The sequence below is a fragment of the Crinia signifera genome, chromosome 4, assembly GCF_055691185.1.
Source record: "Crinia signifera chromosome 4, ASM5569118v1, whole genome shotgun sequence".
NCBI lineage: Eukaryota > Metazoa > Chordata > Amphibia > Anura > Myobatrachidae > Crinia > Crinia signifera.
In genome coordinates this window covers 306,247,364-306,264,158 of record NC_139220.1, presented here as the reverse complement: position 1 = coordinate 306,264,158, position 16,795 = coordinate 306,247,364, and the positions used below count along the sequence as shown (strand labels likewise).

At 43.8% G+C, this 16,795-nt stretch overlaps 1 protein-coding gene across 1 annotated transcript in view; it reads left to right on the top strand.

The window, feature by feature from the left end:
* Positions 1-1,778: 1,778 nt before the first annotated feature.
* The window catches only part of LOC146073308 (uncharacterized), a 51,265-nt gene continuing 36,248 nt past the window's right edge, over positions 1,779-16,795 (top strand). The window contains exon 1 of the mRNA XM_083180486.1: positions 1,779-2,459. Within this exon, the coding sequence (XP_083036612.1) occupies positions 1,779-2,459 (681 nt within the window). The remainder of the gene's footprint in view (positions 2,460-16,795) is intronic.

Genomic DNA, 16,795 nt, shown 5'->3' with positions numbered 1-16,795 from the left:
TACTGACTTTCTGCTGACTGGCTGCCCAGACAATAGGTGACTCCTAAACAAAGATCCTTTGGTGACATAACAGGAGGCCAGAGGCTGCTGTGATCTAATTACAATACAAGGTGTTACCCTGCCAGGGTGTAATTAGCATCTCCCATTGTAGTAAGTGGCTTTAGGAATATTTACACCTCATTTACAAGACAAGGAGCTGGGCAGGAGGAGCTGCTGTGGTGAATGACTGTATACTAATGTTATGTGACCCTAATTTACATGTCACCTCTCAGTGTGAGAATTCCTGCAGGGCATCCTGGGAACTACTGGGGAGGAGTGACTATAAATAGGCTGTATCAGGCCACTGGGAGCTGATGGAGGAGCTGCTAGATCAGTTACTGGTTGGAGAGCTGGGAGGACGATGAGTAAGAGAGAGACAGAGGAAGGATCCCCAGAGTAAGGTAATTATATTATACATAAGATTATACTGATACATAATCAAATGTGTGCAGATAGTGTCTTATCATATATACTTAAAGCGTTTTACTTTAACAATGGTTACATATAATGCTATAATCGTATAATTATATATGAAAGGGTATCCTACTGTTAACATTATAGTCTACATTTTTATATTATCTGTTAATATTGTATTTAAAAATAAATATTATTTTTTTACATTGTACAACATATGATACCACATTAGCCAGATATGTAGCAGCTGGGATAACTTAGTTGTTTCATATTCTTAGTAAATAACCTTGCACCCCCTGCACACATGTATAACACTTACTACTCCAATGTCCCATATTACCGCTGCAGCACCAGATCACAGCACTTGGGGAATTGTACAGCAGCTGTATACACAGATATATACACTATAGAGAAGTCTCCAGGTACAAGAAGCAGCAGCCATGTTCCTGGAGAATGGCACATGTGCTGTAGACTCTGGCACAATGTCAGTTTCTAATTTACTCAGGGCTGGGTTTACAAGTAGGCAGCTGCCTAGGGCAGAAGGATCGGGAGGCACTGACTCTGCCTTTCGTAAAATTAAGGATTTGTGTAACAACGGCTTAATGCAGGTGATTGCTGTCAGGGGCAAACACAGGATTTTCATGGGGGGTTTCTGTACATGCACAAATCTATATATACAGACACATACCTCCCAACTGTGCCATTTTTTTGCGGGACCTTCCCATTGTTTAGGGACAGTCTCCTGTGCCTCTCGGGGCCAGCAGTGTCCCACGTGGGGGGGGGGCAGTTGGGAATCCTTCCCGCATGCAAGCTCACACACAGCATCTATTCCCTTCTGGCTGGGGGGACAACAGCAATGCAGAGGGCAAACCTGGGGGTGTGGCCTGAGGCCACAGCATCCCTGCAAGGACATGCCCCCTTTTCATAGACCATGCCTCTTTTCCTGTTTCTCCACATGACTGTCCCTCTTCCGAGCCACCAGAAGTTGGGAGGTGTACAGGGACACACTTTTGTATATTTATATACACACAGATACACACACGCACACACACACACACACACACACACACACACACACACACACACCATGTTCAATATATAAAGTAACACTATTACTGTAATAGTAGAATTACCCCAGTTACCTACAGCTATTTTTTTTTCTTGCAGCACAAATAAGTAATTGGATTTTCATTTGGAAGACATTTTGGAAAGCAACACAGATAAATCCACCAGACATCATTTTTCTACCTCTGGAGGATTCCCAAAAGCTATTCTCTGTATAGTAGAAACCTTGTACAGCTTATTTGTTTTTGATCTATTACATGATGAGTCTGAAAGGAGAGAGACCACATCTGTGCTCTGAGTGTGACAAATGCTTTACATATAAATCAGCACTTCTCAGACATCAGAGGAGTCACACAGGAGACAGACCACATCTGTGCTCTGAGTGTGACAAACGCTTTACACGTAAATCAGAGCTTCTCATCCATCAGAGGAGTCACACAGGAGAGAAGCCATTTACATGTTCTGAATGCAGCAAGTGTTTTACACAGAAACATCATCTAGTTATACATCAGAAAATTCATACAGGAGAGAAACCATTTAAATGTTCTGAATGTACCAAGTGTTTTTCCCAGAGCAACAACCTTGTAAATCATCACAATATTCACACAGGAGAGAAACCATTTAAATGCTCTGAATGCAGCAAGTGTTTTACAGAAAAGTCACATCTAGTTATACATCAGAGGAGTCACACAGGAGAGAAACCATTTAGTTGCTCAGAATGCAGCAAGTGTTTTGCACAGAAGTATCATCTAGTTTTACATCAGAGGAGTCACACAGGAGAGAAACCATTTAAATGTTCTGAATGTAGCAAGTGCTTTACACAGAGCTACGACCTTGTTAGACATCAGAGGAGTCACACAGGAGAGAAACCATTTAGTTGCTCAGAATGCAGCAAGTGTTTTGCACGTAAGAATCATCTAGTTAGACATCAGAAAATTCACACTAGACAGAATTAATTTATATGCTCTGTATCTTGTCAATGTTTCTCAAGATCCCTTGAATCACGAGATGGCAATCCTCCTAACTGTCGCACTTTCCTCTGGGCTGATTATGCTAAGGAGGGGGGACCCCCACACAATTTTGTTTTCATTTTTTAACACAAAATCGCCCATTTCCTCAAATTCGCACATTTTCATCAGTTAAAATCGCACATATCCTCAAAATCGCATATTTTCATGACTAAATATTGCAAATTTTTGCACTTTATCTGAATTTTTTCCCTGGAGTTTAGATCCTATTAAATATGCAAATTTGCAGCAAAAAAATTGTGATTTTAAAAAGTACGATAATGTGTGATTTTGGAAAGTGCCTAAAATCGCAATTCATTAAAACTCGTCCCAAGGGTGACATTGAATGGAATGAGATTTTTAGTAAGGTCCGGAAAAGCACCTTATCGTATTTTTTTGTGTAGAATTTGACTATTTAATGGAATGCAAATTAGTGACTGAAAAATGTGATATGATGTAATTTTTTTAAGGTATCCATCAATATAATTATACCTCTCACATCATGTTAAATGATATGGTGATGTAAAAGTGTCCGTATAAAGGAGGGTTCTCAATCTGCATAACCTTTCAATTTATCAAAAATGCACACTCACATAAACGGCAGAATAGTGGGGACATATTTACCAATTTCAACATATTTACTAAGACATCACAACAACCGCTCCAACCACCACAACGGCCGCCAATGCTGGAGGATGAAGCCAGAATTATACTGGAGACAGTGGAGTCTTTGCATCATGTGGAGGAAGCAACACAGCCAATCATCGCACAAAGGCCACCAAGCATCCTGCCACTCCAACATATCCCACTTACCCAACCAGCCCCTACAACCCCTACTGCAGATGAGCTGGCAAGGTCATTAGACACCTTCAGACACAAGCAGGTGGAGTTCATGCAAAACCAAAGTCATCAAATGCACAACATGCAGAAGTTTCCCAACAAATCTATAAGGTAGCCAACACTGTCTGATTAAGTGCTGGTGCAGAAATACGTATGGCTACCACTATAGATACACGACTATCAGAAATCAGCCAGGGCTTAAGGGCCCAAACAGATTCACTAAGGACACTAAATGAAAGTGTCAATGCCCAAACCCAATCCATTATGGCCCAACCACGGCTTTGGTGCCTCTGCAGATACAACTCAGCACACAAACACAAATATAATTGTTCCTGCTCCTTCTAGTATCAGCAGTGTATCCAGCACCACAATCAGTAGCTCCCCAACTACTCCCCCATGTAGGAGTGTCCAAACCAGGGGTGGTGTTGCCACAGGTGGAAAGGGGGTTTGTAGCAGGAGCCAGGCCAAAAAGCCTTAATTATGCTCCAAATGTATTGTTGTCTTTATTTTACATACATTGATATTTTCAAATGAATCATATAATTGCAGTATTGTCAATAATGTATATGTGTACATGTTGATCAAGAGCATAAAAAAGTTTGGCTACTCTAACATGCATTTTCGTCTTTTTTTCATACCATTACATAATAATTATTGCTTTGAAATATGTTACACTTCACTAGCACTTATGTGAATTTACAATACATGCACCAAAAACTATAACTACATTTTCAATGTTACGTTTGTTCACCATATTTAACAGTATGTATGCATCAAATCACACAACATATATGGCAATACTTCTTATGGGTGGGCGTTAATCCCCTAAACATTGGGGAAATTTAAAGTTTCACAGATAATTTACATTAATCGGGATATTCAATCACCTGCGAGCATCTCCGTTAAGGAGAGATGCCCGCCAGGCCCTATTCAGGGCTGTCTTCCTCAACAGCATTGAGCAGGGTATCTCACAAAACGAGCCCAACTTCACAAGCTTAGGCAATGAAGGGGGGTTTACACCGTAAGGTGTAAACCCCCCTTCATTGCCTAATCTAAGAGGTACCGGTAGTATACCTCTACACTTTTGCATCTTATATATACCTACACACGGTCTGAAGCGCAAGCCCTCCCGACAATCTATTCTCCTAACATACAACTTCACAAGCTGTTGGGCTCGTTCGGCCGAGAACGGCCGGGAAGTGACGAGCTGCCAGCTGCAGCTCACCTCTTCCTGGCTGCAACTCGTGGCCATGCCCCCTTCTCGCCCCACTGCAGGCGGGACATTGAATCCCGTCTGCATGTTCTCGGTCGAGCTGACAGGGTGACGCCGCTCAAACAAGCTCGACCGCCGTAACCTACAGATTGAATACCCCCTTAGGGTTTAAAATATTGCTTTTACAAGTACATTTGTAATATTTACATTTTATACATCCAAATACCTGAGAAATTCTGCCGTATCAGCACAATGCAAATCACATCCCCCACCAAGTAATCCTAACTACCCTAAGCTGTGTAGCTTCAGCTTCCTGCATGACTGCAATGTCTTCATCCACATAATTACCTTGGCCCAGGGAACATCAGCATGCAGCATACAGCAAGCCTGGATGTTAAAGCAGTGTACCAGATTATCGGTCCAAACACCTAAAATTATATTTCAGCATCCCAAATGTGCATTCCACAACATGTGTGCATCATTGTAGCGGTGCTGTGAACGGCCTTGTGGAATACACAGAGGTGTCATGAGCTAAGGGAGACACCCATATCCTGAGTCACCTGCAAAACATAATCGTGGCATTACACTGTAATGCACCATGCGTATAAATGTTTCTAAGCTTACACATGTCACTATTGAATAGTTTACAGCTTAACACTAACACGTTTTTATGGCATAAAGAGAATCTAATGTACCTACATTATACCCAGAAAGTAGAAGCACTATATGATACATAAGGATCAATTCGACTCCACTACTTCTTTTCTCCAAAAACCTGCTGGTTGAAAAACCTTCTATCAACTCTACCAATCTGCTGTACAAACCAAATGTGGAACCCTAGAAATATCTGTACTTTCAGGTGTCCAGTTCGGGGTTAAGTAAGCAAGTACTATACTTCCAAAAGAAAGCTAATTCTAAGTATTATTATGTAAATATATACAAGAGTATATGTAGCAGCACATCTGTGTGCCATTAAATCTGGATACCGTATTTTAAGAAATTTTCGCCTACAATACTTGATTGGCACTGCCATTGTATATTGTACATTAAGATATTGTTTTGATATATTGTTATCACATCACCCTCTATGGCAGGCTTTCCCAACGATGGTCCTCAAGGCACACCAACAGTGCAGTTTTTAGTGATATCCAGGCATCAGCACAGATGGTTTAATCAGAATCACTCAGGTACTAATTAAGTCACCTGTGCTCAAGCCTGGATATCTACAAAACCTGCACTGTTGGTGTGCCTTGAGGACCATGGTTGGGAAAGCCTGCTCTATGGTAATTGTGACGTCTTTTAAGTGATGAAATAAAGGTTATGTTTTGTATGCACCCACTCCTCATTCTTTCACTTACTATTTATTAAATCCTCAAGTGTGCCCCAAAAACCTACTTCATTCATGCCTTGTCTTCTCCTTGAGACACCTCTTTTGAGTACTTGTTGAACCTTTGGGAGCACCACCAACCTAGTACCACAATAGATTATCTTAAACCTATTGGTCTCATGTTGGCTATTACTAAACTTAACTAAATTAATCAAATCCTACCATTATACCCTAGCCTGTGACAACCCAAATCTACTCTCTAGCAGTACCAACACTTTTAACAGGCAGGTTGCATTATGGTTCTTATCTACTGTAACTTGCTAGTTGAAAAGGTGAACAATTACATTGGCAACATGCCATTTAAAATATAACTAGGTGATTCATCGCGCCCTACGGGCGCTCTTCACACCGTCGTAAGGGGCTGCGCCCCCTTAATTTGTGAACGTTTGTATATGAGAAATATGGTTAGAATTGTATGAAAGATGCCCTGTATTGCAACTTAGGTGTCCGCGAATCGCGGGAGGGGGGGTCGCGGAGGGTGCCGCGAATTGCAGGAGGGGGGGTCACATGGGGGTGCGGCGAATTGCAGGAGGGGGGGTTGTTGGGGGGTGGATGCTGCGAATCGCGGGAGGGGAGGGATTGCAGAGAATCGCGGGAGGGGGGTCGCGGGGTGGGTTGCCGCAAAATCGAGTGAGGGGGGTTACGGGGGTGGTGGTTGCGGCAAATCATGGTAGGGGGGGTCGCGGGGGATGTGCCCTGAATCACGGGAGGGGGGGTCACGGGGTGGGGTGCCGAGAATCGCGGGGGGGTGTGTGTGTGCCGTGAATCGCGGGAGTGGGGGTTGCGGGGGGGTGTGACGCGAATCGCCACATGAAAAAAATCAACACAGAAAGGTCAACACATGTAAATGTTGACATAAGTGTGGCACTTCATTGGTGTCCATGTCGACACATGACAATGAATATGAAAAAATGAAAAAAATTAAAAATAAATCTTCAAAAACTCATGTCAACCTTTTTCATTGTCGACCATAGCCATGTTGTCAGTGTTTTGCATGTGCCATTTAATCCTGGGGCTGCTGCGAATTGCGGGGGGGGTTGCCGCGAATCGCGGGAGGGGGGTCGCAGGGGGGGTGCCGCCAATCATGCAAGGGGGGGTCGCGGGGGGGGTCCTTTTTGCTGCGAATCGCGGGAGGGTGGTCGCGGGGGGGGTGTTTTTTCCGCGAATCGGGGGGGGGGGGGGTGTGTCACGGGGAGGGTTTGCCGCGATTCGCGGAGGGGGGGGTCGCGGGGTGGTGGTTATGCCTCGAATTGCGGGAGAGGTCGTGGGGGGGTTCTTTTTGCAGCGAATCGCGGGAGGGGGGGTCGCAGGGGTGTTTTTGCTGCGAATCGCGGTAGGGGGGGTCGCGGGGGAGCGGGTATTTTTGCCGCAAATCGCGGGAGGGGGGGGGGGGCGCTCACCTGGTGGCTGTGGAGTAGCAGTGCTGGGCAACATGGGAAGGCAGTGGGTGTCTGGCACTGTCTGTGGGCTCACTGGGCTGGTTCTCTGTCACATACCTCCCAACATGACCCTCTCCAGGAGGGACACAATGCTCTGTTTCTAGACTTCCCCTTAATGTATGATTGCCATCACCTGTTTTAAACAGGTTAACTTCTCAGATAGGTGTTCAGCACAGATGAAGGCAATCACATATTAAGAGAAAAGTCCAGGAACAGAGCGTTATAGACACAGACACCCACTTTGAGTGACAGATGTAGCCAAATATATAGGAGATTTAAATGTACATGATTTATAGCAAAACTCACTACATAAACACATCACTAAGCTGGGATTTTCCCACCTTTTTTGCATTTTAAACACTCTGGAAAAAATAATCAATGCCTAGGTGCCCTCCAACGATTCATATATAATATCATTCCGTGGGCAGCTGGTGTTCTCCCTGCGGAGATAGAGGCGGCACTCGAAGGACTTCAAATAGACGTTTATCGGTGAAGAGGATGCATATAAAAGACAACGTTTCAAGGCCTACATTGGCCTTTTCATCAGGTCATATAGCGTTCATAATCAGTAAAATGGATACATAAGTGAACCAGGAGCTTACCTGGGAGCGAGTTAACCCCTTCCTGACAGAGCCAGTTTTTGCGTTCCTGACAGAGCCCTTTTTTTCAAATCTGACATGTCTCACTTAAGTGGGGATAACTTTTTTTTGCTTTTACTTTTCCCAGTGATTTTGAGATTGTTTTTTCGTGACACATTGTACTTCAAATTAGTGGTAAATTTGGGTCGATACAGTCTGTGTTTTTTTGTGAAAAATACCAAAATGTCGTAAAAAAATGGAAAATTTAGCAATTTGCAAAATGTTAAATTTTCTGCTTGTGAGACAAATAATCATACCACTCAAAATAGGTAATAACTAACATAGACCATATGTCTACTTTATGTTTCGATCATTATTTCAACTTCCTTTTAATTTTTTTGGACACTAGGAGGCTTACAATATGAATAGCAAATTCTCAAATTTTCAAGAAAATTTCAAACACTGATTTTTTTAGGGACCAGTTCAGTTCTGATGTGACTTTGAGGGACTTGTATGTGAGACACCCCCATAAATGATGCCATTTCAAAAACTGCACCCCTCACAGTATTCAAAACAGCATTTTGGAAGTTTGTTAACCCTTTAGGTGTTTCACAGGAATTAAAACAAAGTGTAGGTGAAATTTCAAAATTTCATTTTTTTTGCAGATTTGCAATTTTAATACATTTTTCTAAGGAACACAGTACATTTTACTAGAGAAATGTGACTAAAAATTGATTCCCCCAATTCTTTTGTTTTCATAAATATCCTATATGTGGCCCTAGTGTGCACGTTGACCAAACCACAGGCTTCATAATAGAAGGAGCACCTACTTGATTTTGGAGCCTCCTTTTTATGAGATTATTTTTTAGGCACCATGTAGGTTTCTAGGCAACATAAGATGCTAAAAGTTAGGAACCCCCCCCACAAGTGACCCCATTTTGCAAACTACACCCCTCAGGGAATTCATCTAGGGGTATAGTGTACATTTCAAACCCCCAGGGGTTTCACCAATTTTGATACAAGTGTGCAGTGAAAATGAAAAATTACATTTTTTTACACAAAAATGCAGTTCTGGCTCAAAATTTTTCATTTTCAGAAGATATGAAGGAGAAAAAGCACCCCAATATATGTGCCCCAATTTCTCCCGAGTACGGCAATGCCTCACATGTGACCAAAAAATACCATTTGGGTGCATGGCAGGACTCAGAAGGGAAGGAGTGATTTTTGGATTTTGCAGCTCAGATTCTGGTGGAATTTTGGTGGGTGCTATGTCGCATTAGCAAGACCCCCAAAGCACCAATACAGTGGAACCCCCCCACAAGTGACCCCATTTTGCAAACTACACCCCTCAGGGAATTCATCTAGGGGTATAGTGTACATTTCAAACCCCCAGGGGTTTCACCAATTTTGATACAAGTGGGCAGTGAAAATGAAAAATTACATTTTTTTACACAAAAATGCAGTTCTGGCTCAAAATTTTTCATTTTCAGAAGGTATGAAGGAGAAAAAGCACCACAAAATCTGTGCCCCAAATTCTCCCGAGTACGGCAATGCCTCACATGTGACCAAAAAATACCAGTTGGGTGCATGGCAGGACTCAGAAGGGAAGGAGTGATTTTTGGATTTTGCAGCACAGATTTTGGTGGAATGAATGGTGGGTGCTATGTTGCACCAATACAGTGGAACCCCCCACAAGTCACCCCATTTTGCAAAGTACACCCCTCAGGGAATTCATCTAGGGGTATAGTGTACATTTCAAACCCCCAGGGGTTTCACCAATTTTGATACAAGTGGGCAGTGAAAATGAAAAATTACATTTTTTACACAAAAATGCAGTTCTGGCTCAAAATTTTTCATTTTCAGAAGGTATGAAGGAGAAAATACACCCCAAAATCTGTGCCCCAATTTCTCCCGAGTACAGCAATGCCTCACATGTGACCAAAAAATACCAGTTGGGTGCATGGCAGGACTCAGAAGGGAAGGAGTGATTTTTGGATTTTGCAGCTCAGATTCTGGTGGAATTTTGGTGGGTGCTATGTCGCATTAGCAAGACCCCCCAAGCACCAATACAACCCCCCCCACAAGTGACCCCATTTTGCAAACTACACCCCTCAGGGAATTCATCTAGGGGTATAGTGTACATTTCAAACCCCCAGGGGTTTCACCAATTTTGATACAAGTGGGCAGTGAAAATGAAAAATTACATTTTTTACACAAAAATGCAGTTCTGGCTCAAAATTTTTCATTTTCAGAAGGTATGAAGGAGAAGAAGCACCACAAAATCTGTGCCCCAATTTCTCCCGAGTACGGCAATGCCTCACATGTGACCAAAAAATACCAGTTGGGCGCATGGCAGGACTCAGAAGGGAAGGAGTGATTTTTGGATTTTGCAGCTCAGATTCTGGTGGAATTTTGGTGGGTGCTATGTCGCATTAGCAAGACCCCCCAAGCACCAATACAGTGGAACCCCCCCACAAGTGACCCCATTTTGCAAACTACACCCCTCAGGGAATTCATCTAGGGGTATAGTGTACATTTCAAACCCCCAGGGGTTTCACCAATTTTGATACAAGTGGGCAGTGAAAATGAAAAATTACATTTTTTTACACAAAAATGCAGTTCTGGCTCAAAATTTTTCAATTTCAGAAGGAATGAAGGAGACAAAGCACCCCAAAATCTGTGCCCCAATTTCTCCCGAGTACGGCAATGCCTCATGTGTGACCAAAAAGTGGCAGGACTCAGAAGGGAAGGAGTGATATTTGGATTTTGCAGCACAAATTCTGGTGGAATGATGGTGGGTGCTATGTCGCATTAGCAAGACCCCCAAAGCACCAATACAGTGGAACCCCCCCACATGTGACCCCATTTTGCAAACTACACCCCTCAGGGAATTCATCTAGGGGTATAGTGTACATTTCAAACCCCCAGGGGTTTCACCAATTTTGATACAAGTGGGCAGTGAAAATGAAAAATTACATTTTTTTACACAAAAATGCAGTTCTGGCTCAACATTTTTCATTTTCAGAAGGTATGAAGGAGAAAAAGCACCCCAAAATCTGTGCCCCAATTTCTCCCGAGTACGGCAATGCCTCACATGTGACCAAAAAATACCAGTTGGGTGCATGGCAGGACTCAGAAGGGAAGGAGTGATTTTTGGATTTTGCGGCTCAGATTCTGGTGGAATGAATGGTGGGTGCTATGTGGCATTAGCAAGACCCCCGAAGCATGGTGAAATTATGAACCTAATAATCCATAGATGTGTGGTATATTTTAAAACACTCCTTTATACATAGGCCGGGTTTGTCGGGGCAAGTGTCACACTGGAAAATAGTTTGCTTTCTTATTCCCTTTTTATAGCAAACTTTGCACCTTTTTTGTGTCCTGCCCTTTTTTCCAGTGGAGGGGATTTCATCAGGAAAATGCTGCCCTGGTACAATACGGGGGCCAGTACTAGAAGTACTGGGGCCCTCTGCCTGCTGGTTCCCAAATATTAGGCCCTTTATGACTTCCTCTTGAAAGTGCATAAATGTCCCCCTCTGGCCGGTAGAACGGAATAGCACGTAAGCGTTATACAGTGCCATCTGGATGATATACACGGCCAGCTTCTTGTACCAGATTTTTGTTTTCCGCAGGGCACTGTACGGCTTCAGTACCTGATCTGAAAGATCCACTCCGCCCATGTACCCATTGTAATTCAGGATACAATTAGGTTTTGAGGTGTGGGTACTGGTACCTCGTACAGGGACGGAGGGGGTACTGTCTCCGTGAATTGTTGTCAGTATAAGGACATCCCTCTTGTCCTTATATTTGACCAACAACATATTTTCGGTGCATATTCCCCTGCTTTCACCCCTTCTCATTACTTGGGCAATGTGCGTTTTTGGGAGGCCTCTTTGGTTCTTGCGCACAGTACCGCAAGCTGCTGTACCTCTTGAACCAAGGGCCTTAAACAGGGGGATGCTGGTGTAAAAGTTATCCACATAGAGGTGATAACCTTTATCCAGGAAGGGGTGCACTAAATCCCAGACAATTTTTCCACTAACACCTACGAGGGAGGGGGGGCATTCTGGCGGTTCAATTCTTGAATCCTTCCCTTCATATACCCTAAACCTGTGAGTGTACCCTGAGGTGCTTTCACACAGCTTATACATTTTTATGCCATACCTTGCCCTCTTACTGGGAAGGTACTGGCGGAATTTAACCCTTCCTTTAAAATGTATAAGGGACTCGTCTATGCAAATGAATTTATCTGGGATGTACATGTCTTCAAATTTGGCACTGAAATGATCAATGACCGGCCTGACTTTGAATAGCCGGTCAAAGGTGGGATCATCTCTGGGTGGGCACTGTGCATTATCGTTGTAATGCAAAAATTTAAGGATCGTCTCAAATCGAGCCCGGGGCATGGCCATACGGTAAAATGGGGTGCTGTACAGAACATCTGTACTCCAATATTGCCTAATTTCTGGCTTTTTTACTATGCCCATATGAAACACCAGACCCCAAAACGTCATCATCTCTACTGCATCTACAGGGGTCCACCTAGCAAATGATGACGTGGGGTTTTGAGCAATAAACTGCTGGGCATATAAATTAGTTTGGTCCACCATTAAATTTATAAAATCATCAGAGAAAAATAATTTGAAAAAGTCAATTTCTCTGAGACCTGTGGAATCAAATTGGATTCCTGGCATGTCCAAAAACTCAGGAACCTGGGGCTCAAAATTGTCTGGTGGTGGGGTCCATACGAGATCAATTATTGGGGGGGGGGTCTCAGCTGCTCTACGGGGGCGTCTTTGAGGGGGTCCCTCATCACCAGAGGAGGAAGAGGAGCTTAAGGCGAATCCTTCAAATTCCCCGCTTGCATCACTGGCTGTGTCAGAGTCAGAAACAAGCATGGCATATGCCTCCTCCGCTGAATACATTCTTCTGGATGACTGGGATGACATTTGGGATGACATTTGGGATGCCATTTTTATTTTTGTGTTACTGGTAGTGAAATGTTTCAACACGTGTATAGTGTAGGGGGGGTACAAACTTTATTTCAACCCGGGGGGTATGTAGTGTGTAGTGTGTATGTAGTGCAGAAAAAAAAAATACTTTATACAAAAAAAAAAAATTGAAGGGGTTAAAAAAAAAAAAAAAATTGAAGGGGTTAAAAAAAAAATTGAAGGGGTTAAAAAAAAAAAATTGAAGGGGTTAAAAAAAAAAAAAAAAGGTCCTGCGCCAAAAATTGAGCACAGATGTTGGTCAGTAACGTCCGTCACTGAACAGCGCTCAAAGGCAACAGGAATTTGATCAAAAAAAAAAAAAAATAGATCAACCCTGTGCCGAAAAAGATGATCAGTGATGTACGTCACTGATCAGCGCACAGCGGCCACAGGACACCCACAAAATCACAGTGTGTGTAAAAAAAAAATTAAAAAAAGACCCCACAGCACACACAAAAAAAAAAAAAGGTGATCAGTGATGCGACACTGATTACCAGTGAGGGGCAGCAGGTGCACAACCTTTGGTGCAACTGACAGTGCAACTGGCAGGTATATATAAAAAAAAAAAAAACCTCTGCACCCCCAAAAAGTTGCTGATCACCTCAGATATAGTGATCAGCACAAAAGGCGGGGGCAGCAGACACAAAATTTAGCACTCTCTATCACTCTCTGTCACTATCTCTCTCTATCTCTCTATCTCTCACTATCTAACACTCTATGACACTGCAGCAGCAGCAGTGACAGGTATATATATATATAAAAAAAAACCTGCGCCCCCAAAAAGTTGCTGATCAGTTAATTTATACTGATCAGCACAAAAGGGGGGGCAGCAGTCAGTTATATAAAAAATATATAGCACAATCTGTCACTATCTCTATCTCTCTCTCTCTATCTCTCTCTATCTCTCTCTATCTCTCTCTATCTCTCTCTATCTCTCTCTCTATAACTATCACACTGCAGCAGCACAAAATATAGCACTCTCTGTCACTAGGCCTCTCTCTCTCTATCTCTCTATCTCTCTCTATCTCTCTCTATCTCTCTCTATCTCTCTCTATCTCTCTCTATCTCTCTATCTATCTCTCTATCTATCTCTCTATCTATCTCTCTCTATCTCTCTCTCTATAACTATATCACACTGCAGCAGCACAAAATATAGCACTCTCTGACACTATCTCTCTCTATCTCTCTAACTAACGCTATTACACTGCAGCAGCACAAGTTCACAGGAAGTCACAAGTAACAGGATCCAGGAAGCATCCAGCACACTACAAGCAGTGATGAAGCAGGCAAGATATTTGCAAGGATCAGGTAAGTATTTTGCAAGGTTCTGGTCAGTATATCGCGGCAGCTAGGCACGGTGACCGCACTGCACGCAATTCCAGACCGGAATGGCGTCTGCAGTGCAGTCACCGTTAGTTTAAACCCCCCTCCATGGCTGTGATTGGTCCGTCGGTCCGACGGACCAATCACGGCCTTTGGGGGCGGGCGGGGTGAGGTGGGGTGACACCAGTGTCACCCTTACACCCCGCGGTGATTGGTGCTGTACTTTACAGCACCAATCACCTCCGATCGCGTGTCACCGGCGAACGTTATTCGCCGGTGACACAGAAAACGCTGTAATTGGCTGTTCACACTGAACAGCCAATCACAGCGATCGCCGACGGGGGGGCGGCATCGCAGCCCCCCCTGGGCATGCACGGACATGTCTGCTGTCAGGGACAGCAGACATGTTGAAACTGTCACCGCGTCTATAGACGCGGTGACAGTTAAATGCCATGACGTACATTTACGCCATGTGTCGGGAAGTACTTCCCGACCATGACGTAAATGTACGTCAATTGTCGGGAAGGGGTTAATATAGCATGTGTCAGGCAACCTAGGACTGGCGTTCAGAGACCAGGACTTCCAGAGGTGCGGGCTCTCATTGCACCACCCCTGGAAGGGTGTGTGAGATGTCAATCACCGCACCGGTGTTACAGTGACTGGACGTCGGAAGCAACTGTGAATAAAATAGTGAGAAAATCAAACAATGAACATGCTATGTGAAAAAAAACAACAAACTATATTAAAAACAAATGGAGTAAAATAGGCACTATCTGATATCTTAGAATATGTCTATTGTCTCTCCTCCACCCTGATCACTGCTTCCCATGCTAGAGTACAGGACTTTGCCCGTGCTGCACCCCTTCAGTGGAACGCACTCCCTCGCTCCATAAGACTCTCCCCGACCTTGGAAAGCTTCAAACGGGCACTGAAAACTCACCTATTCATCAAAGCATACCCTTCCACTGCATAAACCAGATGGTTCTTCGACCCCTGGCCTGTTTTCATCCTGCTATCTAACCACCACCCACTTGCTTGCACCTCTTGTAATCTGTCTGTCTCCCCTTCCTACTAGATTGTAAACTCCTCTGAGCAGGGCCCTCTTCCCTCCTGTTGTCAAAGCCCACTTCTCTTCACATGTCACTCACAGCTCTCCTATACTCCAACACTCAGTGACCATCTTTGTCCGCATACTCATCTCCATCATTGGCCTCAAGCCTCTAGTTGTATGTTGATTGAGTCCTCACTACTTATATCCAAGCTGTAATGTGTATTGATCTGTGGCGCTCTTTATTTGTACTGTATTCTTGTTATTTATTCAATGTTATGCCAAGCTTTGTCTCCCTGTATTGTTCCATTGTATGGCGCTGCGAAACACTTGTGGCGCCTTATAAATAAAATTATAATAATAATAATAATAATAATAATAATAATAATAATAATAATAATAATATATATGTACTTTATACAGAACTTTTTTGGAGGACAAAGTGTTCTCGTGAACCTGTAACAAAAACGATATATAGTCCAGAATAGGGCTGTATTCCTAGCAGGTGCCTGTCCAATTGGCAGTATTATTCATATCTGCCGCTTAGTGTCCTTCCATCGGGTTTAAATGACTGGGTTTATCATGTCTTGATAACGTTGATTTTTCACTTTACCAGTGTTATCTCATTTATTGCATAGACTGCCGCCGTGCAGTTGTCAAAAACTTAAGAGTGACTTCTTGCTTTCTGTGCTATACATCTCCCCTGCGAGAATGAAGAGCACCTAAGACTCTGCAAATTTTCTGCTTGAGTGCCGGGATCTCCTGCTTGTGTATATATATATATATATATATATATATACACTAGGTGATTCATCGCGCCCTACGGGCGCTCTTCACACCGTCGTAAGGGGCTGCGCCCCCTTAATTTGTGAACGTTTGTATATGAGAAATATGGTTAGAATTGTATGAAAGATGCCCTGTATTGCAACTTAGGTGTCCACGAATCGCGGGAGGGGGGGTCGCGGAGGGTGCCGCAAATTGCAGGAGGGGGGGTCATGGGGGGTGCCGCGAATTGCAGGAGGGGGGGGGGTTGTTGGGGGGTGGATGCTGCGAATTGCGGGAGGGGAGGGATTGCAGAGAATCGCGGAAGGGGGGTCGCGGGGTGGGTTGCCGCAAATCGCGGGAGGGGGGTTACGGGGGTGGTGGTTGCGGCGAATCATGGTAGGGGGGGTCGCGGGGGATGTGCCCTGAATCACGGGAGGGGGGGTCACGGGGTGGGGTGCCGAGAATCGCGGGGGGGTGTGTGTGTGCCGTGAATCGCGGGAGTGGGGGTTGCGGGGGGGGTGGGGGGGTGTGACGCGAATCGCCACAAGAAAAAAATCAACACAGAAAGGTCAACACATGTAAATGTTGACATAAGTGTGGCACTTCATTGGTGTCCATGTCGACACATGAGAATAAATATGAAAATATTAAAAAAATGACAAAAAAACTTCAAAAACTCATGTCAA